This window comes from Xiphophorus couchianus, chromosome 2 (genome assembly GCF_001444195.1).
Source record: "Xiphophorus couchianus chromosome 2, X_couchianus-1.0, whole genome shotgun sequence".
Classification (NCBI taxonomy): Eukaryota; Metazoa; Chordata; class Actinopteri; order Cyprinodontiformes; family Poeciliidae; genus Xiphophorus; species Xiphophorus couchianus.
The window spans coordinates 1,858,440-1,882,826 of NC_040229.1; the positions used below are offsets into that span (position 1 = coordinate 1,858,440).

The 24,387-nt window shown below is 39.1% G+C and overlaps 1 protein-coding gene and 1 long non-coding RNA gene across 5 annotated transcripts in view; one reads left to right on the forward strand and one right to left on the reverse strand.

Moving 5' to 3' along the window:
• Window positions 1-6,250, forward strand: part of ankfn1b (ankyrin repeat and fibronectin type III domain containing 1b) — a 181,629-nt gene extending 175,379 nt beyond the window's left edge. For all 3 annotated transcript variants that reach the window (XM_028044467.1, XM_028044458.1, XM_028044477.1), the window contains 5 exons: window positions 317-485; window positions 1,699-1,865; window positions 2,909-3,116; window positions 4,215-4,888; window positions 5,816-6,250. In XM_028044467.1, coding sequence (XP_027900268.1) covers window positions 317-485; window positions 1,699-1,865; window positions 2,909-3,116; window positions 4,215-4,888; window positions 5,816-6,115 — 1,518 coding nt within the window. In that variant the 3' untranslated portion in view covers window positions 6,116-6,250. The remainder of the gene's footprint in view (window positions 1-316; window positions 486-1,698; window positions 1,866-2,908; window positions 3,117-4,214; window positions 4,889-5,815) is intronic.
• Window positions 214-23,205, reverse strand: LOC114161267 (uncharacterized). Of its 2 annotated transcripts, XR_003598975.1 has the most exons (6): window positions 23,156-23,205; window positions 22,683-22,941; window positions 7,910-7,952; window positions 7,727-7,763; window positions 7,458-7,640; window positions 214-571 (listed from the first exon to the last, which is right to left on the reverse strand). It is a non-coding gene; the product is annotated as an uncharacterized LOC114161267 (long non-coding RNA). The 2 variants fall into 2 exon arrangements; XR_003598974.1 differs by lacking the exon at window positions 214-571 and having other exon boundaries at window positions 6,867-7,640.
• Between the last annotated feature and the right edge of the window lie 1,182 nt (window positions 23,206-24,387).

The following is a 24,387-nucleotide window of genomic DNA, read 5'->3' on the forward strand; positions in this document are numbered from 1 at the left end:
AATAGATTTAAAATAAGAAAAAACTAACTTACAAGTAACTAAGATATTCGCACTAGAAACTAGACAAAAATATTTGGTAATATTTAGTGGTTTTGCAGTGTGGAAAACTTTTTGAAGCAGTTATAGAATATAAAAACAGTTCATTGAACTTTCTGCATAACTACCATTGATAAGTGAAGCCTGTGCTGTGAAATATAAAGAACTCCCTGTAAATAGTTGAGTTCAGAAATGTGTCCACAGATTTATTTATTTTTTTTAGAGAACAATAATGTAAAAATCCTCCAGCGGTTTTGCTGAATCCTCTGTGTCTCTCCAGGCTCAGGATTTCCGGATCTACAGCCAGGAAGTGTTGGAGTTTGGAGAAAAGGTTTCCTTCCTGCTGCTGCTGCCGCCTTCAGATGAGGTGTGCACGGCTCCCGGTCAGAACCACCCGTACTCCCCCCGGTCCGGACTCCTCACGCTGCCGCTGCAGATCTTCGAACTCGGTCAGTGGATCAGGAGTCGGCTTCACTCTTTACCACAGACTTTATCAGGTGAAACCAAAGCCTGGAAGAGAGCGGCTAACAGAGGACTGGAGCCAATGAAGAGGAAAAAAAGAGGAGTATATTTCTGCCAAAAGAATTCCACAGTAGAAAAATTAAGAAAATTTCTGAGCTTTGAAAGCCAAAAACTTGCTAGAAGAAACTCAGTAATTTTGAAACTAAATTATAAAATGTTCTAGAAAAACATGGATAATTCTGAGTTCAAACATTTTCTAGAAAAAAAATAAATTTTCTAGAAAAATGTGGACATTTCTAAATACAAAAATTGTTGACATTTGAAACTCAGAAATGTCTGAGGTTGATCTAAAAATGTGTGAGTTTTCTTTTTGCAAGTTTTCGACTTTTCAAGTTAAAATTGCCCTGGTTTTTCTAGTAAATTTCTGGGACTAATGTAAACATTTGAGGTTTTTTTCTAGCAAAGGTTCGACTTTTCAAACTCAGAAACTTTCTCGGAAAAACAAACATTTCTGAGTTAAAGTTTTTTGGACTTTTAGGAGTGGAAAATATCTGTGTTTTTCTAGAAATGTCTGAGATTCATCTCAAAACTTCTGAGTTCCTACTGGGAAATCTTTGACTTTCAAAGCTCAGAAGGTTTCTAGAATTTTTTTTTTTTGCAATTTCACTAATTTTTTTACTGTTAAAACTCAGAAATTTTCATGTTTCAAAATGAAAGTTTCTACTGTCAAATTTTTGACTTTTCAAACTTAAAACTTTCTAGAAAAACCATGAACATTTCTGAGTGAAAAATATAAACTTTTGAAACTCATACATTTTTACTAGAATATTCCTGAGATTAATCTAAACATTTCTTAGTTTTTTCTAACAATGTTTTTTATTTCAAAGTTTAGAAATGTTCTAGAAAAAACATGGAACTTTCTGAGTCCAAAATTTTTACTTTTGAAACTCAGAAATTTGATGGGTTTTAGTAGAACTTGTCAGAGATTAATATAAACAGTTCTGAGTTTTCTTCTAGCAAGTTTTTGACTTTTTAAACTCAGAAGTTTCCAAGCTTTTTCTAGAAAATGTCTTAGATTAGTCTCAAAATCTTTCCGAGTGTAATTTCCTCTTCCTTCTGTTACTTTTCCATGTACAGTAGCCCTACCACGCTGCTGCGGGTTCCTGTATTTCCTGACTCTGTGTTTCTGCGTCCTTGCAGTCCACTTTAACGCGTACTGCCCCAGTTTCATCGGCCAGTACTGCAGAGTGTCGGCGTTGCTGGAGCTGGAGTCGCTCATGTCGCAGCAGGCTCTGCGGGAAGCTTTCTCCGAGGCCGAGCTGCTGGCCGCCAAGAAGAAGCACCAGCAGGTCCAGGAGCAAATGCAGGTACCAGCTGCACCACCAGGAAAATTTGCACAGATTGGACTTAATGCAGCCGTAAACTTCAGAGACATGAAAACGCCGAGGAACTAACTGACTTTATTTAATCTGATTTTTGAATTTACTGATATTTCTTGATTCTCTGGTGGAAAAAAGAAGAAAACAGTAAAGAAAAAGAAAAAAGAAAGAAATCCTATATTTTAATCCGTTTTTTATAACATTAATTTAAATTTATTGTGACAAATTTAGACTTTCCAAGTTTTTTTCTAGAACATCTGTTCTCACATTTCTGACAAACGTTTCAAACTCAGGAATGTCCTTGTTTTTATAAGAAATTTCTAAATTTCTGTTGTAATGTTACATTTTGTTTAATCATGTTTCTGAATTTACTGATATTTTTTATTCTCTCGTGGGAAGACAGCCTGAAAAGCGTGAGAAAACAGTTTTAAAAAAGATTGAAAACTATTTCAAGATAAGATTTTTTAAAATTCACTTTTCAAGCTCAGCATTTTTTTGATGGAGAACATAGTAAAAAATATATTTCAATCATTTTTTTGTTGATTGACATTTATTGCAACAATTTTCAAAAAATTCCAGATTAATCTCAAAACATTTGAGTTTCTTTCCAGTCATTTTTTAACTTTTCAAACTTAGAAACGTTTCTGTTTGTCTAGGAATTTTCTTAGATTATTCTGAAACTTTAATTTTTGGGGGGAAATGTACTTTTTTAAATTTACAATTGCTCTAATTGTACTAACCTGACTTCATTCAATCATATTTTTTAACTTACCTTTTTTATGGAGAAAAGAAAATTCTATTTTTTTAACACTAACTGAGGTTTACCAAGACAATTTTCAATACATTTCTGATTAATCTCAAAATTTCTGACTTTTTTTTGGAAAATATTGTAACTTCAAACTCAGAAAATTCAAAATTTTTCTAGAAAATTTCTGAGATTAGATATTTTTGCATTCCTTTCCCCCCTTGTCTATCTACAGAGACCCTAATATGCATTGATATTCATGATGAGCTGAATTGATTTTCTGCAGCAAATGGAGGAGATGTGGCGGGACGCCCGGTGGATCATGGACGCCCTGCAGTACGCCCGCTACAAGCAGCCCATAGGAGGAATCTCCATCAGCTGGATCATAGACTTCTCTAAAGAGATTCTGCCAGACAAACCGGCCTCCACCTCGTCCCAGCCGGACTTCATGCCTTCCCCCATGCCCTCACCAGAACCCTGCCGCAAACACTCAGGTCAGAAACATCTGGAGACGGTCGCAGAAACATCTGTCCTGTTCAAAAATGTGTTATTACAACATTTTGTCAAAGAGTTTTTTAAAGTTTTAAAGCATTTGAGCCACTTTTCATTATGAGAATAAAGTCATAGTGAACGTATCGCAGACGTCTTGGAACTGTAAAGTATTAACTAAGGGAAGCTAAAGATAAATGCATGCCACACTCTTCAGAATTGTATTTATTTTAAAAAATCCACTACTTAATCTTGATTTATCACTAAATCCTGGTGAAGTTGCACCGATTAACTATTGGAATCGGTATCGGTCAAAGTATTGGAAAAAAACTGCCTGATTCATAAGGGCAAATCTATTCAGTCTAGTTTGCATTATATTTAGAGATTCTAATTGCATTTTCTGAACCAGTTTCATATTTATTTTACTTCAGCTGTTCTGCTCCTAATTTCACTGAAAGTTGTTTTTGCATATTTGACCAAACTTATGCAGCTGTTGGTGTTCTTAAACGTGCTGCACTAGTGCAGAGTTATCATATTAATATGCAGTTCAGTACATCTATGTTTAAGAAAAAGAATCGCTTTAATAAGTTCAGCCATTTTTTCTTATCAGATCAGTATCAAGAGATACATCAGATATCGGTATCGGGAGTGAAAACAGTGGATCGGAGCATCAGTAGTTGTGATCTGACAAAATGTGAAAAAGCTAAAGTGTTATTAGGTCTGTCACGATAACAAATGTTTCTGAATGATTAAATGTCCTGGAAGTTATTGTGATAAACGATAATATTGTTATTTTAAGACCATTTTCAAGTAATATAACGGCAATAATATTATTATAATGCAAGAGCATATTCTCAGAGATGAATAAATTAAAAATAAACAAAACAACAAATAAGATGAATTATCTAGTCTCTGCAAACAAAATTGTAGAAAGTTGAGACCAATTCACCAGACTGAACATTTTTATCATCCAGTTTTTGGTAGAAAGAGAAAATTGATAAATTATGATGAAAATATTGATCTCATTTTAATTTATTTATTTTTGGTGAATCATTTTCTGAGGCTTTGTAGGTTTACTGCTGCTGTTTTATTACCTCCATCAGATTATCCCGGTCTGTCAGATGAAGAGGGTTCCTCTGAAGTCTTCCTCACCACCGACAGTGACTACGACTCCAGCCGGGCGCAGAGCCCGCGTGAGCTGGACCTGCTGCCCCCGTCCCCCCTGTCCTCCTCGGCGCCCCTGGAGCCGCGCGGCTTCCTGCGCAGCGACGGCGGCGGCTCGGGGGGGCTGAGCTGCCCCGGTGCCGGCGGGCGCGGCCCCCTGAGGGACTCCACGCCGGACGTCCTCCAGGCCTCAGAGCCTCAGCTGGGGCGGGAAAAGCGGAGGGGCCCGCCGGAGCTGTTCGACAGCGAATTCATCCTCCCCAGCAGGCAAATCGAACTGCTGCACATCACAGAGAAGAGGCAGGCCTTCTGCGTGAGGACCAGCAGCCTGGAGTTCCCGTCCAGCACGTCGGCCCAGCAGCAGCCACAGCCCCACCGCTCCTCCCCCTCCGCCTCGCCGCAGAGCCGGTGGCACCGGCCGTCGTCGGTGGACCGCTGCTGCTCTGCCGAGCGCTGCGCGCCTCAGCGTCCGCCGGCTCGGACGCTATCGGAGGACAGTGGCACGCAGAGACTCAACTCGCCGTCGCCGGCCGTGTTCAGGAAGGGCTGCCACGCCACGCTCAGAGTCTACCCACAGTACCGAACGGGTCTGCCCAACGACACCAGCGTTAAGGTACCGCAGCACCGCCAGCCTGTTTCCTCCAGGCCAAGGGTGTCAAACTCCAGTCCTCGAGGGCCGCAGTCCTGCAACTTTTAGATGAGCCTCTGCTGCACCTGAACAGAATAATTTGGTCATTAAGGTTCTGGAGAACTGATCTACACAGGAGGAGGTGATGAAGCCGTTTCATTCCAGTGTTTTGTACCTGTGGCACATCTAAAACCTGCAGGACAGCGACTGGAGGACTGGAGTTTGACACCGGTGTTCTAGGTGCTACGGAATGCCCTCCATGACAACAATCCACCCACTGTTTAAAAAGGAGTTAAGACATTTATTTTTAGCAAAATGTTTGGTTCATTTTCTTAGATAGCCGTTTTAATTTATTTAATTTCTTTAAGTATTTTTATCCACTACAATCGCTTGTTTTGCTTTTGTTTTTTGCCCTTTGAGATCTAAAGATATAAAAGACATTATGAATAAAATCTATTATTATTATTAGTATTATTATTAGACTCAGTTTGACTGGGACCAAAGTTCCAATATTTGTGACATTTTCAGCTCCTGCGGTTCATTCTCAGATAATTACAACTTTTTTCTCATAACTTTTTTATTCCACAACTATTTTTATAATACTACAACTTTCTTCTTATATTATTATGAGTTTCTTCCGATATTGCAACTTTTATTTCGTAGTATTACAACTTTATTCTTATGACATTTTTGTTCCACGACCTAATCCTCGTATCATTTTGACTTTTTTCTCTCACAACTTTATTCTCCTTTTTTTTCTTAGTTTGACCCGTAGCACTTTGTGGGTTTTTAAAAATAATTTCCCTGAGTTTCTATTTAATTTTCATCTGTTTTTAGTTGCTGTTGCTGTGTGTGTCTGTCTGAAGCTGAGCTAAGCCGTCGCCTCTTCCTCCTCCTCTCCTTGTGTTGCAGCTTTGCGTAACTTCGGTCACGACGGCCCGGGAAATGATCCAGCTGGTGGTGCAGGAGATGAACGCGGTGTCCCGGCGCCTGCTGGGCGGCAGCGAGGAGCAGCAGCAGTGTGTGAGCTACGGCCCGGAGCAGGTGAAGCACTTCGGCCTGGTGCTGGTGGTGGACAACAGGGAGAAGTGGCTGCAGGACGACTTTTGTCCCCTGGAGCTGCAGAACCCCTGGCTGCGGGGGAAACTGTGCGTTCGCATCAAGGACTACTCTCCTCTAGCGCTCAAACACAGCCGGGCCACCACGGTGTGACGCGCCTTCAGTTTTTTAAACCTGCGTTTAAATCCGTGAATTCGGCCGTCTTTGTTGCTTTGACTGCAAACTGTGACATTCTGAGTGTTTTTATTTTTTCTGAGAATCTGTTTCTATGAAATGTGTTCTCCCAAACAGAAGAGCTTTTTTTCTACGAACATCAGACCCTCATATGGACGCCAAATGAACGCTCAACATAAAACAGAGAAAAAGTCTTTTTTTTTCTTCATGCTGTCAGAAATTGTTGAGCAGAAGATTGTGACACTGAGCAAATCTCACAGTCTGATGTTTGGCACGGCTGAAACCAGCACTTTGGGCTGCGTGCGTTTCCAAAATGACTTCATCATCATCATCGTCACACTGCGACGGCATGTTGGGGACTTTGTAGAAAAAAGGAGGAGTAAATTTACACCATAAGACTCCAAAATGTTCAAAATTTGCTTGAAAAAACTTTAAGACTTTTGAAATTCAGACTCAGAGTTTTCTAGAAAATTTCTCTGATTGTTTTGAGTTTGTTTTTTTTGACTTTTTTTTTGGAGCTCTGAAATTTCTTTCCTTTTTCTTAAAATTTTGTTAAATTAACCTATAAATTTCTGAATTTTTTTCAAGAAAATTTCTGAAATCCATCTAAAATTGTCTGACTTTCTTTTCTAGGATTTTGTTTTTACTTTTGAAGTTCAGAAATGTCCAAGATTTGTTCTACAAAATTTCTGAGATTAATCTCCAATTTTCTGATTTTATTTTCTTGCAATTTTTTTTTTTTTTACTTTTCAAGCTCTGAATATTTGGTCTAGAAAATTTTAGGTTAATCTAAAAAAATTCAGATTGTTTTTCTAGCAAATTGTTTGACTTTTCAAGCTCACAAATCTCCAGTTTTCTCTAGAAAATCTCTGTGATCTCAAAACGTCAGAGTTTTTTGTCAGAAATTTACTTTTTTTTTCTACGTAGTGGTCCTAATTTGTTGTCGTTGCGAACAGAAAAGTCTTTTCCTGTGAGCTCTTTATGTTACGACTCCCAAAGAGCTTCAGGCTTTGGTTTCCAGAGATGGTTATTGAAACGTGTTCAGAGGTAAAACATGAGGAAACTTGACCTGTAAGCCGGTCAGAGCCGCTCCTGGTTTCTCCCTTGCCTGGTATTTAGCAGCCAAGCAGGAAATAATGAACATTAGCACAAAATTCGGTGGTGCTGTCCTCTCTACAGTCGACTAGTCTGGCTAAAATAGATCCTATAAACCAGCTGATTTTCCAAACAAGGAAAAAGAAGCAATACTCAGCATTGTGTTGATTTAAATTGAAATAGATATCACGCAAACATTCATTAGCTGCCATTCTGGCCCTTTGACCTTTCATGGAGCAGCTGTAAGTTTCATCCTGATCATGCATCAGTTGGATGTTTCACACCTGCTTTGATTTGAAGGACTTCTTCATAACTCGCCAACCACGTCTCTGGTTTTGTTGCACTTCACGCTGAGCTCTTCTCCACATGCATCAGGAATGTTTTTAAGGTTTTAGGAGGTTCTGTGTTTCTGCAGATAAACCAAACTTGGTTTCAAAACAAGCATTTAAAAGCACGTCACAGAAGACGAGTGAAGGCAAACAAAAGGTTTCTCACCTGCGAGGTGAGGCTCTGTAGAAATTCACTGGCCTGTCTGAAAAACACATGCACAGTAAATGTTGCTTGTTTTATTTTTATAAGCTTTGTTACACATTGTCGTAAGAACACATTTAGACATTTAGGTAGTCTTCATTTAGCATAAATTCAGACAAATACAAAATGCTAAAGATAGCGGCTAACCTGTTTGGGGTTAAAACCAAATGGGTCTTCTGGTGTCTCCAATCTGAAAAATGTCACAAAGTTCTTAAAATATAATATTTAGCAGTTATTTCCCCAGAAACTAAAAGTTTTACACATCAAACATGGAGGTTGGAGGCGGTGCACCACCAAAAATCTTCCTGTCTAAAACACTGACAATGAAACACTGGAGACGCGATACAAAAATTATATTTCAGAACAAAATTATTGGTGCTACAATAAGTTACCCTACTATCAAAATGGTAGGAAAAAAATATTCACTCTTTTAAGTTGATCAAAATTCCTAGGAAATATTTATTTTTTTGCATTTTTAATATTTAAAAATTAGAAACACAAGAGAACATGCCATTCCAGATATTGAGATTAGGAACATACCAAAATATCGGTATCAACATCCGATACCAGTCATTATTTAACATATCGATATTGGTCCGATACATAAAGCTTGGCCGATACAACCAATATTTATTTTTTATTTGTTTTTGGTTGGGTTTTTTCCCCAAAGGTGTCGAAATGGTAGTGAAATATGCATAACATTGGTAAATATCGGTTATTGCTCATAACGGTAACATTATCAATATTGGCCCAATTTTTTGCATCGGTGTATCAGATTGAGATGTTCATATATGTCAGATAACTGTAACAAAATTGATAACGTGAAACAGTTAAAACAGATTAAACTGAGAAAAAAAGTTTAATTAGAAGCTAAATAAATTGTCCAACCACAGAAAACAAGGGAGATGGAAAAAGATGTAAATATATATATGGTACATAATTTATTCCATATGTTTGATGCTTAAATAGAAAGCAAAAAAATAGCTTGTTAGCTCTCTGATCACGATGGAAAGAGGAGAAAAAAATTGAAGTGTAATAAAAGTATCTACTGTTACCTTTTCAGATGCATTTTTTAATTTAATTCAAATGACTTTAGTTATGAGTTTTTATGTTCCAGAAACCACAGTAAGGTATTAATAAATATTTGTTTACAGTTCTGGCTACCAGATCTTCCTGCACAAAAGCGAAGCCTCGTAAACATTCCCTTTTTAAAATATTACAGAATTATGTTACATTTCCCATTTCATTTTTCCAGGTTCTTTGACTATTTTTGCACCAGATGAAATTATTTTCTGCTCCAAAATTTTGCCTGCAGGCTCAGCAGCATTTATTACTGTAAATAAAGACGAGTATAATGTAGCATCGAGTTTATTGAGTTTACTGACTCGGTTACTGTAGCATGTTGAACCTGCTAGCGGGGCGCTAACGGACGCGTCCTCACTGTTTACAGAGCTGACCTTTCTTACACATTTACAGACATGTTTTACATGTAAACTGCTGTATAAAGATGTTCTAATGCGTCGTAACTGGTTTTACTGATGGCTCCAGCTCTCGTGTTAGCGCCTAGATGTCCTCTTTATTCGTGTTTTTGTTTTTTGTTTTGTTTTTTTACGACGGCCATCTGCAAAGACAAATGACTCAAACTGAACCGAGGAGATCAGGGGATGAATGTACTGTACCTGCCCTCAATGTGAAACTAACCAGAGAGTTGGGGGGGCTGTGACCACTGGAGATGTCAAAAGTCAGTGACATTACTGGCTGTGAAATGAGGGGAAAAGAAGGTTTTGAGTTTCCTTTCTGGTGTGGTAAAAATACAGCCCTGTGTTTACAAGGAACTGTTGGTGGATCCATCAGGCAAAGTCATGAAGGAGACATCACGTCACTTTTTTAAAATTTATTTTTATTGAACAATAAATGAATATTACAAAATAAAAGCCCTTGTTTGTTTTGTTTTTTTAACAGATCTGCTGTACGGGAGCGTAGGAACTTTCTGGCTTCTTTTATGGGTTGTTACCTCTGAGCTCTTCCTGTTTGGAGCTTAAATTAGCCGTAGCACGCTGTCCTTGCTGCTTAAGCTTTAACTGGATGCACATTATGTTTTTATCTATGCTTCTACATGTTCCATTAATTCATCTGATAATGATCAGGGTGACGAATAGCCGGCTGTCTCTGCCTGTAGGCGGTGACCTCAGCGTCGTTTGCCACCCCGTCGATGAAAGCGGGATGGCGAGCAGCTGCAGGATGAATCTCACGCTCGTTTAGGCTACAACTCGGTCACCAATGATGAACAATGATGGAAGGATTTACTGCTTTTCAAACTATTGTACATCACTCTTCAGCACTGCCTATGTCAGTTGCAGACTCTCAGTCAACATTATTCTAAGTCTGAATGCTGACGCATGTTTGGATAAAAACAAACGTGTCAGATTGTGAAAAGAAGAAAAACAATAATTTGTCACTTAGGGACCAAAGGAAGCAAAAAGTGAAAGGGTTTGCTTTGAAAAAGTCACTTTGTTGTTCAGGTAATTTATTGTTCTACAAGCAAACACAGCGGTGGGCACACTTATGCTAACATGCTAAGAGCGGTTCTGAGATTTTGTTTTGCACATTAGCATTTTGCTAACCTTGAAAACATTTAGCACACTCAACTACCTCTAAATTAAATTTTCAAAATAAATTCTATAGCACTAATTTGTAAACTTAGTTGGATAAATTTTGACATCTGTGTTGAAGTTTCAGTTGTCGACCGTTAATCCTTCAAGTACTTGGATGTTTATGTTCATGCTCTTATTTTGAAGTCAGTGAAGACGGTTTCTGTTTCCTCTCCTCACTTTCTCTCTTTTTTTAAAGAAAGTTTATTGAGCAAATGTTACGCATACAAGCAACAAACAAATTAGGTATACAGAGGGATACAACACTGAAAAAACAAACATTTTTATTTTTGTTGTAGTTTTTAGTGCAAATATCTTAGTACACTTAAAATAAGACAAAACTAACTGATAAGTAACTTTTCAGCAAGATATAGGAGTTTGATTGATGTCAATAATTCCTTAATATTCATATAAAAGTGCTACTTCCAGTGGAAGATTATTACACTTATAACATGGGGAAAATGTGTTGTTACAAGTGAAATAATCTGCAATATCAAGGAATTACTTATTTAAAAGAAGCTCCTCTACATTTCCAAAAGTTTACTTGTGAGTTAGTTTTGCCTTATTTTAAGGGCACTAGAAACTAGAACAAAACTACTTGCCAAGATTTTGTGGTTTTGCAGTGCATGGTTACACGTGTTAGTAAAACAAAAACATGCAAGAAATCCCATTTATGATTTTTTAAGAGCCTCCACATGTTCTCCTCGCTTCACATGGTTGAATTCACTCCATTAGCATCACTATGTACAATATTTAGAATTAGCGCTGCTTTCATTTTTAGTTTGCGGTTCCCACCACTGAAAAAATGCTTTATCGCCCCCATGAGGCTGTAATAGAAACTGGAATTGCTCTAAATATGTGCACCCAGTCGTCAATGAGATCCAGTCAGTTTATGTTTGTAGATGTAGAATGGTTTGGTAATTATACCAAACCATTATTGAGCAAATGTTACGCAAACTTTACGTTTCTACAATAGGAAACGTAAAGTTTGATTTGAAATTATGCCAAATCTACACATTTTCACACATTTTACAAAAGACACTAATAACTGTGAAAATTCCAGAGCTTTAAATGTACGATTAAATATTCGTCAACACAGAAACGCGGAGGAACTCCTGCTTCTAAAAATAAAAACTCCTCCATTTGTATATCCTGCAAGTCAGCAAGCAGCAGAATGGCTATTTTTACTTTTGCATTAATACATTTTTATGTTGCACGCTCCTGTTTATGCGCTGCGTGTTTATATGCTTAGTTGACTCATGATACCGGGGTTGAATTCTGGCTCGCCAGCTTGCTTTCAGCAGGCTCATATCACAGTGCTCCCTTGCTAGCCCCATGTGTTTTTTCAGCCCTTGAGCAAATAAAATGCTGCATGCTTCCCTGTCAACAGATCCTACAAACATTAATGTGAAGAAGGACGCACAAACACATGCACTGGCACACAGCGGCCACTCAAAAATCTTGATATATGGATGTGTAAATGCACATGTGTACCATTTGGAAGATTTACACTTTTAAGCCATATCAGGACAAATCCACACATGTTTCTCAAGCATCTTATCACACACAAGCCAGGCAGCAACGCCTGCCAAGTCACTACACCTTTAAGAGCAGCCCTTTAGCATTTATTGACAGTAACTTAAGAATTGTACTGGAATTCTGACACCTCCTAATTTTAAACCTTCTGACTCCAGGAGGACCCGATCTAAATATAACCTCTGGCACATATCTGAATACGCATAAAGAAAACATTCCAAAAACGCCTTGAATAGCGGCTATTCATGCTCAGAAACAGAGATTCAATGTGGAATGCGCCTCGCAGCGGCACGCAGCGCGTCTCGTGACTCGACAAATCCGTTTCTAACAGCAGGCGCAGGTTTAGGTCCAGCACCAGTCGGATTCATCTGATATGAGCCTTTATGAGCACTTCCACTGACATGGACGTCGGATTCGGAGGTTGTTAAGATTCCTTGCAGAAACTGGATGAGTGCAAACAGCTCGTAGCATCTGATACGACCTCCGGTCCATCTGAAAATCACTTCACCGGCACAGTGGACAGATTTTTGGGTCCTGATCTACTTCCACTCCTTGTGCTACTTTTGATTCCTACAGAAGTTAGTAATGGCAGTTATTATGCAAAATTCACATTTTGGACATTTTTCTAATTTCATTTGGGTATAAAACTGCTTTAAAAAACAACTAGCCGTTTTGAGAAACTTAGAAAACCTCCAAAATTCAACAGGCACTGCCCCGTTACCTAGAAACCCAAGCAGAGCTCCAACACAACACTTGTGCTCAAGTAGGAGCAGCACTACTTCAACATAAAGTAAAGTAAAAAGAATCCGCCCAAGAAATTACAAGAGTAAGAGTAAAATAGTATTTGGTAAAAAGTCTACTCAGGTACTGAATAAGTGAACAAATTATCAATCATTTAATATTTGCAAATTACATCATCAGATGGACCAACATTTAAAGTTAAGTGGAAATTTTAGTATTTTAGGGACTAAAATGACAATAATTCATCTCAGTAACAAAAAAATTAAATCAAGCAAAAGATTTTGCCAAATCAGTTTTTTCAATAAAAAGAATAAAAAAACTATGAAACTGCAGGTCTGTGTCTGTGTCTGGTGCGTTTTTGGTTAAAACATGTTTGTTTTTGATTCAGTGGGTAGAAAATCCAGAAATATTACTCAAGCAAGAGTAGAATAAAATAAAATCACTCAAGTAAAAACTACAGCATTTTGAAAATGCTCCTAAAAGTTTTTGGGGGTTTTTCTTCAAAAATGTGACTCAAGTAAATGTGATTGAATAACTGTAACTCACTACTAATTAACTCTGGTTTTACTGCTGTATGTGGTGTACAATGGCTGCTGGAAAATACAAATGTCTTGTTGACTTAAATCAGAAAACCACTTGCTGCACTCTTGTAGGTTATGCAGGAGGCTCCACTTTTGCTTTTCGAAGATGTAGGTCTCGGTCTCATGACCACAGTTGGAATATATCAGTGTCATTGCTTTGCTTTTTGGCTCAGACAGAGAAAAAATTGCGACTTCAATGCTTGAAACATTTAAAGATCAAAGGGACCGTTTGAAAGTTTTCTTTTCAACATTGGATTTATGTTAGAGGATGACACAGGAGTGGATTTTTCACTCCCATCCCACTGCCACAGAAAAAAATCTTTTCCTGTCCAAATCCCAAGCCAGAGTAAAAAAATAAATAAATAAATAAATATTTCTATCCCGTCCCACTTCCAATAAAATGACTCCCACTCCTGTACCGCTCCCCGTTTTTCTTCTTCATTTAGCCTTTACACTAACTTTTATTTGATCTCCTCCCCATTCTGTTTTAGGTTACTTTGCCTTCTGCAGTTTTATTTGAAAAGATGTGGTAACAGGAATAGGCCATCTGTGGTAATACAGGGAGGCATTTTCTCCTTTAATCAAAACAACAAACACAGGAAACATTGTGTGCTTCTGGGCCTTGTAGTTCTTTTGACTTCCATTAAAGTGTGAGTCTATTAAAAAAACTACAAAATGGCGGCGCCTGCCCTATGTTTCATTTGTCATCATAACTCTTTTGTTCTCACTCCCGTTTTGCTTCCGTTAACTTTTTATCCTTTACCATCCCAGTCATGTGATTAACAGTAAAGTTTACTCCCATCCCCTGATAATCTCTAAAAAATATCAGCCTCTGGTTAAGAGAGAATCGGATTAGCGACAACATGGTGGGATGAGTATAAATTCAGTTGTGTGCTGCAGACAGTGACAGGAAATCCAAGCTAAGATGTGGTAGGTAAGCATTATTGTTAGCTTCTCCTGTTGGACTGATGCATGTGGGGGAAGATGTTGGTATTTACTCCAGACAAGTAGGCTTGATCTCCCTCATAAAGGGCAGTAATACAGATTAGAACAATGGCTTGAAGAAAATCAACAAAAGGGAAACTGGAAAGTCCATCAAGATCAAGGAATTACATGATTACTGACTCGTAACGGACAATCAGGAAACTGGTGGAGAACCTAAAACATTACGCCTGATGCTGATATGTAGTGACAGTGGGGGAGGATTGTCCCAGGAAGATGGATTGAGAAGAGAGAACATATAAGAAAGACCTCTAAAAGATGGTGACATTACAACAGATCCCCTACTCCATCCTACCAATCCTCACGAACAAGATGCCAAGATGCGTCACACATGAGGCAGCCATATTGCATTCAGAGAAATATCTGACTTTCTATGTAGGTGTTCCAACTTTGAAACGTGGTCCACTGGTTTTCTCCAACTGGGAAACTAGAATACTCTGAAATCCAATGGAACGCAACATTATTTACCAATCACTTCAACTGAAAAAAATCCAAACACGCACTTGGACGGTTCACTGATTGGTCGGTGCCCTCATGTCTGAGCATGGATTCCTTTCATTTTGTTGAAAGAGAACACCATCTGGAATACTCTGTCACAAAACATATTTTGCATGTGGAGACTGAAAATCTAACTAAGTTATTTTCAATAGCAACATGATGTTCAGTTATTTCACTTCTTTGATCCATGGATGTCAAAATTAAAAATGTTCTCATGCCTCACACAATAGTTTGGTCCATTGCTGTGAGCAACTCGGTAAGAAATGTCGAAAACACAAATCTTACCAAGTACTTCTTTAGTTTCTGGTGGAAATATCTTATACAGGAAATAAGTCAAAACTAACTGACAAGTAACATTTCAGCAACATATAGGAACTTAAGTGAATAAATCCTTAATATTGATGGCAAAAGTACTGGTCCATCAATAAAAACATGGAAAAAAATGACACTGTAAGTGAAATAATCTGCCAGAGGAACTAAAACGTTTTTCAATATTAAGAAATTACTGACTTAAAACAAGCCTCTATATCTTACTGTAAAGTTACTGTAAGTTAGTTTTGTCTCATAAGTTATTTGCACTAGAAACTAGACATTAATACTTGTTAAGGTTTGTGGGTTTTTTTGCAGTGTAAGCATTCTGCACTCGTGTCTTGAAGCATGAAAGGGGCAGAATGGTGTATTTTCCAGGCACAGGGTGAGATTTTATAGCATAATCAAGTAACTGTGTTTAAAAAAATACTATATGTATCAAGAAATTTGACTTCCTGATTAAGCACCTTAAAATTGGTCCTTTGTCTCTTTAAAAACTCCTGCTCTTTCTGAAACTCTGCCTTCTGGAAGTCATCACAACATGGCTCCTCTATTAACCCTTTAACAACGTTTTTACCAGCATTTCACTCAGAAGTAGCTGGTATAATGATGCACAGTTCCACCAGGTGTTTGCTAATTGCTGCTGGCTAGTCTGAAGGAGCTGAGTAAAGCGCAAAAAAAAGTTGATTTTACATGAAACAGCAGCTTCAACTTGTTTTCAAATAATAGGGATACGCTGCCATAACATAATAAAACCTACATGAAAAATGAATGTAATTTGGACTTTATGCTGACACAATGAGGGCATCACCTGTCATTTCAACACCAGCCAATTCCAGCTTCCTGGCTAGCGGCGGATTATCAGCAACGTACGTGTGTGCTTACATGCTGGCTCCAGCGCGTGTGTGAGGGGTTTTGTATATGCGTGTACAGTGGGTGGGAGAAAATAAAGCCTACCACTACGGCATCACTCATTTCTGTCTCTCATTCTCCTTCCCCGGGGCCCATAAACCTTTAAAGCACCTATAAAACACTTGGCGAGGCCTTTTTGAAGTTTTTATGAAGATCAGGCTTTATTGTTCCCTAGAGATGAGCCCCACTCCGCTGGCGCCTCGGCGCTTTCTGGAAGTGCCAGTGAATTCGGAGCGGGAGGTGTGGGTTTGGGTGGTAACGGAGGAGGTAGTCCCATGGAGGAGAGAAGGTTTAGGAACGGGAAGGGTGCTGCGTTTGGATTCCCTGGTGTATGCATGTCAGCTTGGCAGATTATATCTTTATCTTCGGGTGCTAACTTTCTGTTCTTTGAAAGTACCTAACTTTTTAGGTAAAAGTTGTCAGATCAAGGCGACGTTCACACTGCATCCTGAAGTGACCAATTTTTGGTGAAATCAGATTTTTTTTCTCATTGTCATTCCCACTTCCAAATACATGCGACTTGTATGTGATTTCCTGCCAACGACTTGACAGTGTCCCACAGGCGCAGTAGAGGGCGCAATAACGTCACACATAGAGAGCACGCTCAGTGTTTTGCCAACCGCCACAAAAAAGTAGAAGAAGAAGTGCTCGGAGTTTGAGGAAGTAAACGTGGATGCTAATGGAGGAGCATATCTTACGATTCTGAAGTTGTTGTCCGACTGGAGCCAGAACATTAACAACTTAATCGTCATTATGGACCCCATGCATGTAATTGTTTACAACTGGAAGTCTAGTGCATGCCCATAATGCTGGAGGGGGAAAGGCGATTCTTTTACCCGCCATCTGTAGCCGCACTGCCGCGGTCCCGTTAACTAAATGAAACCTGGAGATGTAGCTATTATTAATTGAGTGCCCTGCATAACAGCAAAGGGAAAAATAACACAGAAAACCCGTTGAAGAACGACTTTAAACCACATATTTCTCGCTCCCTGTGTCGGCTACAGTACATGCAGACTCGTTGCCATAGCAACTGACAACAACATCACTTTAGGTTTCAGGATTCAACATCAAAAACACTCACACATTTCCCACACAAAGAACAGAACACTTAGTTCATTACAGGTTTGTGTTTTTAGTCTTGATGTTTAATTTGCGATTATTAATAAGTGGTAGATTAGCTAGGCTAATAGAGCGGTGGTTGATTAGCTAATTTAAACACCCGCTCTACTGATGATCTGTCAGAGTTGGTGTGTGGGTCGCCTTTCTTTTTACTTTGTAACTGAACCAAAACACACAGAATTCTGCAGCACATCTTCATGTTACGGTTGTCATAGTCAAGCTATCATAACTGAACTACTTCCTTCTCCTTCACTATATGTTTTCTTAATTAAAACTTTTCCTTGTTATCTAGTTGTTGTGGTGCTGACAATTAGTAGCAAAGTACAGCGTCGCATTTTCTTTTATATGTCATGCATACCTTTAAGATTTAGCAGATTATATTGATAACTTGACAGCTAAAACCAATGCTAGTTATTGTTAGTGAGCAGCTTTTTGCCCTCCATCAGGGATTTAGGATCTTGCACGCATTACATCATGCTGTAACGGGTTTGTAGTCTTTTTCCTGGTGGCGCATGTCAGGAAGCAGAATAGTGATATTTGTCAAGTATCGATGACGTTCCGGTCGGATGAATGCGACCTGGCCATTCAGACTCAGGTCACATTTTAAAAGATTGGATACATATCGTATATCCGAATCTCCTGGGTCACATTTGAAAAAAAATCCGATCTGTGTTGTTCAGACTGTAAGATCAGACTCAACGTGTTTCGGAATTGGGTCACTTCAGGCTGCAGAGTGAACGTAGCCCAAATGAGAACATTCTAATAAAAGCACATGTGCGTGCCTGCATGTTTGTTCGCAGACGCCGGGGCCAGCAGGTTGCGTTCTTGTTGTTTGAAGTGGGGCTCTGTTGTTCTCATAGAGCTAAATGAATGGAGCCGGACCCCCCTCCATCTGTCTGATCCAGCGGCACCGGCCCTCCCTCCCAAATCCCAGCCCTGACGCCCTGACGCCCGACGCGCTGGCCCCCTCAAAGCAACAGTTGGCAAACGGACGGCCCGTTAAACAGCGGAGGGCGACGGTGCTCACCTCTGCGGACGCAGAATGTGAAAGCCAAACCAGAGATTAGTTTACGTTTGTGGATATTGGTGTATCTTAACCTAAGTGGTTGTTGACGCGGGTGTGTGTGTGTGGGAGTGTGGGGGTGTGTGTCTGTGTGTTGGGAGTGGCAGTTACGAGTCAGTGGCCGTGACATCAGCCCGTCTGGTGCTTTTGATTCTGTCTTTGCCCTCTGCAGGTCTCATTGTCATCTAAAAGCGAATTTAACCGAGGCGCTGACAGGATCATATCTCTGTTTGGATCTCCACCACTTACCTAGAAATAGTAGTTAGTTACTAGAGTTGGGTAGTAACTACTACTCACATTTACCTGAGTAACGTTTTTGAAAAATGTACTGTTAGGAGTATTTATACTATGCTGTACTTTGAGTAATTTTATTATGAAGTATTTCTACTCTTACTTGAGTAAAATTTCTGCATTTTCTACCCACTGAATGAAAAACAAACAAGTTTTAACCAAAAATTCACCAGACACAGACGCACACCTGCTGTTTTGTATTGAAAGAAACTGATTTGGAAAAATTTTCTTTGGCCTGATTTTGTTATTTTTTGAATTATTGTCATTTTGATCCTTAAAATACCAAATTTTCCACTTAGCCTTATATTTTGGTCCATCTGATGATGTAATTTTTAAATATTAAATAATTGATAGTTAGATCGGTTACTCTGCACTTGAATAGACGTTTTACCAAATACGTTGTTACTCTTATTTGAGTTGATTATTGTAAAGCTAATGGTAGCTGGATTACTTTCTTGGTTACTTGCACAAGAAAGTAATCCAGCTACAATACAGATTAATTATATTCAGAGGTGGTAGAGCAGCTAGTAGTTGTAATCAAGTCAGAGTAGCAATACTTCAATATATCTTTACTCAAGTAAAAGTAAAAAGTAGCCGTCCAAGAAATTACAAGAGTATTTGGTAAAAAGTCTACTCAAATTATCAATCATTTAATATTTAAAAATTACATCATCAGATGGACCACAATATAAAGTTCAGTGGAAATTTTGGTATTTTAAAAACCAAAATGACAATAATTTATATAAGTAACAAAAAATAAAATCAGGCAAGTAAGGAGTACTGCCACCTACAGGTGGGAATTAGCATCACTTAAACCCAAGGTGTTAGACGATTTTTGTGGGAAATTTGCGATAAACTCACAATTATTCATTTGTACCAAAAAGTGCAAAGACCTCTTGATTTTGCATGAATTTCCACAAACACAGGATTGCAAAAAGCTGTTATCTTGAATGTTCTTTTTATGGTTCTAGAGTTTAGAGGGCCACAAAAAAAAAGCTGTGGCGGGCCGGATCTGGCCCCCGGCTCTTGAGTTTGACACATGTGCTTTACATGTATCCAATTGAGAACAATTGTCACCAACAATTTAAAATGGTCTCCAAATGTTCACCTTGCAGAGAACTAAAGCCAGAGTCTTCATTAGCATTCAGTGCTAAGATTCAGCATCCTGGAGGCTGGAAGTAATTTGTTCACTACAGACACTTAGGGCCCAGTCCACATTCATCATTAACATGACTAGCATCCTAAAACAAAAACACAACATCACACTGCTGTTTGTCAGAGTCAGATACTTCATAACCACAGACAGGACCGTTTGGTGCCAACGAGGCTTCCAAAAAACACAAGGAAACTGGAGTTTCTATTCAGCAGAGCGGTGGAACTGATGGAAGTGTATCCTAAACACATACACACACACTAACCTCAGCTCCAACTCCCTTTGTGCAAAGGATGATGTCATGCTTTCTGAAAACATAGGGGTGCTGGGGGCTTCATGGGGTGGTGGTGTGGGATTCCTTTGGTCCTTTCAAGTTTGCAGGGGGAGTCTTGGGCCAGGCAGGGTAGACGGTACGAGGGCAGGAGGCTCAGCACTGCCACCCCCCAATTCCTCCGCCGCCCCAGCAAGCGGCCACATTAGGCACGCTCCGGCCGCGCCATCAAAGGCCCGGCTCGCTGCACAATCACACACACTTTCAGGAGCTCCCAGTCGCTTCCAAAGTGCACGTATGGATCCGCGGGCACAAGTCAAGCGAGGGGCTTCTCACTTGGCTGAAACAAACGCGTGCCTAAAAATAATGACGTACAAGCGTACACCCACACAATAAGCGCACACACTCCCATACAAGCAGATCAAACGCACACACACTTCAATCACGCCCGCCCCCTGCGGCTGTGTTATTGTTTTGAAAATATGATTGCGGTGACGGATGGGACGTGGTAAGCGGAGGGCTCTGGCAGGGGCGAGTGGCAGGGCCTCTCCATTGTGTCCGATCAGTGTGAGTCTGTGTCCATAGCTATAGAAACTGGGGCCACACTGGGAAGGCATGCTTTCATCTCCACCACAGGCCCACCGATGGCAATAAGGGGTCAAATAAATCCCCCTGGATGCAGGGTGAACATGTGTGTGTGTGTCTGTGTAGGGTGAGTTGACCAAGCTGAGGACATTTAAAAACAAAAAAAATTGGAAATTATAAAACATGAAATACTTTAAAAGCAATTTGACAAAAAAAAAAAACATAACAGCCATGCTTTTCTTACAAACTGGAGGTGAGTACCATATATGGACCCTTCGCAGCTACGTCACTAAACCATTCGAAGAGCCGTGAGAGACAGGAGTATTGAACAGAGCGACTGAAATTGTTTTTCCAAATTGTTTTTGCCAGTTTATTCATGGCTTTCTCTTGTTCTAGTGGAGCTAATTTGTCTGTGAACGTAACACACCAGATTGGGGCTTATAGACGGTGGTTTTTACAAAAGTTGGAAACAGCTAGATTAGAAACCGACCCGTACCTCCTCCCTCCTGATGTGTTGATCAAATTACTGAATCTTTATATCACTATGTCATAAACAGAGTTTCCCTTTACACTGGAAATGCATTAAAAAGGCACAAAAGACGAGATGCTAATCAGTTTTTGCTAGGTTACATGAAGGTGCTGCATTATCTCCACGGTTACCAATGGTTACATGGTACCTTCTCCACAGTGTGACAATTGATATGTTTCTTATAATTACTTATAATGAATATGAATGCTAATCTTTTTACCTTGTAAAAAGTGTTCGTGGTAAATCCGTGATTACACCGAGGGCTGACAGTACATAAAGTTAAAAAAATCCAGAAGCAGGAATGTGTCATTTAGCAAATAACAATTTGGGATTGCAAGAGACTGCCTTCAACTTGCTTTGTTACTTTCAATATTTCACATAATTTTCACTTTCTGGCTGCGTTCACACTGCAGCGTGAAGTGACCCAATTCCAATTTTTTGTCAAATTGGATTTTTTTTGCCATGGTCGTTCAGACTTTCAAATATATGCTACCTGTATGTGATCTTCAGGGTGAACGGGGAAACGACCTGAAAGTGTCCCGCATGCGCAGTAGAGGGCGCAATAACGTCAGCGTTCTCAGTGTTTGTGGAAGTAAACATGGATGCTAACGGTTAGCATAGCTTACACATTTAATGTTGTTGTCCAACCAGAGCCAGCATATTAACAACTTAATACTCATCTGTCATGGTTGTTTTTCTTCCCACTTGCGTGTATCAAGATCAGATACAGGTCGCATTACATTAAAAAAGGGGGGAATTGGGTCACTTCAGGCTGCAGTGTGAATGCAGCCTCTGTTATTGAAATGAATACAATAATCTTGAGTGACAAGCCAAAACAAAATAGAAAATAAAAATTAATGAAATATGTTTTTATAGCGCTTCTAAGAGAATAAATAGATTTTTACTTTAAAGGTCACACCGTTACCAATATTCTTGTTTTGCTAACCGACTTGCAATAGCGTTCTGAAGCACAATGCTCATCATCAGGGTTTGCATTACCTTGACAAATCCCAGAGTCACTGATTTCAGCCCTTTAAGCTCATACACTGTGTACACAAGCAATGACAAGCAAAACTGTGCAGATTCGCTTCTGGCACACAGTTCAAGAGCTGCTAGCAAAATATGTAGAAGTGTGCAGAGCTATGATGTGGACACATGCAAAGATGGGAAGAGATCCCAAAGATTTTACTCCATACTTAATAAAATTGCTCTAGTAAATGTAACTAGTTACTACCCAACTCTGGACCTGGGGACGGACGCTACCAAGCTCCTGGCATCTGGTCAGGTGGATCAAAATGTCAGAAACACATCAGTTCTGACATGTTTTTATCACTTATACATAGTTCCCATGTGACGTCACACGTCCGTGAACTTTGTAACGGACAGCCATCTTAACAGGCAGTTACTATGACAACAATATACAAGCCAGAAAGTTAAAACTAGCTCTCGCTTCGCTCCTATCTAACTTATAAACAATAAAAAAAATACATGACAGCTACATGAGTACTCTACCCACCTAGTAAGATAATTTCCACTGATATTTACTGTAGTACTTACTCCCGAACTAGCTAAATTAGCTATGCTAATATAGCATTTATCTGCTAGCTACGACGGACATGTAGCCTACGTTTATGTTACTTCGTACTAAAAAGAAAAAAAAAATGTTACTTCGTACTTACTCTGCCAGCCACCGGAACCTTGTTATTCACACGGAGTGTACCTATGTCCTTTACAAAACCGTTGAAACATGGATTGTATGGATTTCAGGCCGTGAAGCTCCTCCGTGGTGTTCACTAGGTGTCCTACATTTGTTGGTCTCGAAGCCTTTAGTCCGCTTTGCGTTGTGCATACCGCTTGTGTCAGCAGTGGACTTCCGCGTTATGTGCTGTGTTGTCAAGAAGCAAGTCTGGATCCGGAGGCGGTTTCCGTTTATTCAGCCTGACAATCGGGAGATATTAGCATTAGCACGTAGCATGTGGTGCAGACTTCCAGCCCGATCTATATAAAATAATCAACATGATTTGCACATCGTGGTCATAACGAAACTAATGTTATAATGGTGTAATAGCGACTTAAGTGAAACTATTCAAACACCTATCATTAATACATTAAGAAAAACACATTTGAACAATATAAATTTAGAAGGAGTTACCAGAAGAAAGTGAGGCAGAGCTGGAGGACCAAACTACAGAAACAGTCAGGTATGAACAGACAAATGCATTAAAGAAGAAATTCAAATTCAAATATACTTTATTGATCTCAAGAGGAAATAAAATATTTCACATTTTTTGTAACTATACAAATATTAATATAAACCAAGTTACGTTGCCTTGGAATATTGTGCGGCTCACTTCTAGTTCAGACTTGTGTTGTATTGATAATAAAAACCCACCAGTTGAGATCAGTATTAATTCATTAGTAAGGAGTGAGTCAACATGAGAGTCACCAGACAGCAGAGGGGAAGAGAGGTTGCACAGCCACCACATGCCACAGACAAACTGACGATACTTTTCCTGGGCTCCATGCCGGAGACCTGGCTGTAATTACACCACTCACAAAAACAGGCCTTCATGCATGCACACACACTGTTACAGGACCGACAGTGAGCGATTCCTAATACCCTGAAATCTGGTTCACTCTCTTTATACTGTTACGGGTTTATTTTCAACAAGCATTAGCTTTACTAGACATCCAAAACACTCTTAAAACAATATTTACAGGAAATGGCGTAGAAGAAAATTGGAATGTCCTTTCTCCAGAGAACAGTCAAACTAATTTTTGTTTTGGGTCGAATCAAGATCATGAATGTCGTAAAGGGCCGGTTGTGGCAGAATGTATTGATGAAACCTTATAAGGTATTAATAAATTCTTAAAATTAAATAATATTAAACATCTTTTCAGTCCCTCCAGGATTTCGCAATTGTTTTTGTGCAGCCCAATAAATATATTACCTACCAAAAACAACAACGTTTTGCATCAATAGTTGCATTTTCATTGACTATATCATTACGCAATTTGATGTTTCAAGAATAAATATGATTAATGGAAACACACCAATTTTTTTAAAACTCTTGATTTTTTTAATAAAAAGTTTTGACACTAGGATGAAGTGGGTTTTTTTGGCTGTATTGAAATCGGCTTATTTTGCAAAACTGCAATTTAAAGATTGTTTTGCATCACAAGTCACATGATCAACAACAGGATGTTGCCACAGGGCGCAAACCACGAAGACGAAAACAACAGGAAGTAGTTGGAGAATGGCAAGTTTTTTAATAACTTATTGCCTGAAAAAATATATGTACATGTGATTTTCAATTCAATTTCTTATTTTACAGAAATATCACAGTTTCAAAATTGTGTTTTCTCGACATTAGTGGAATATTG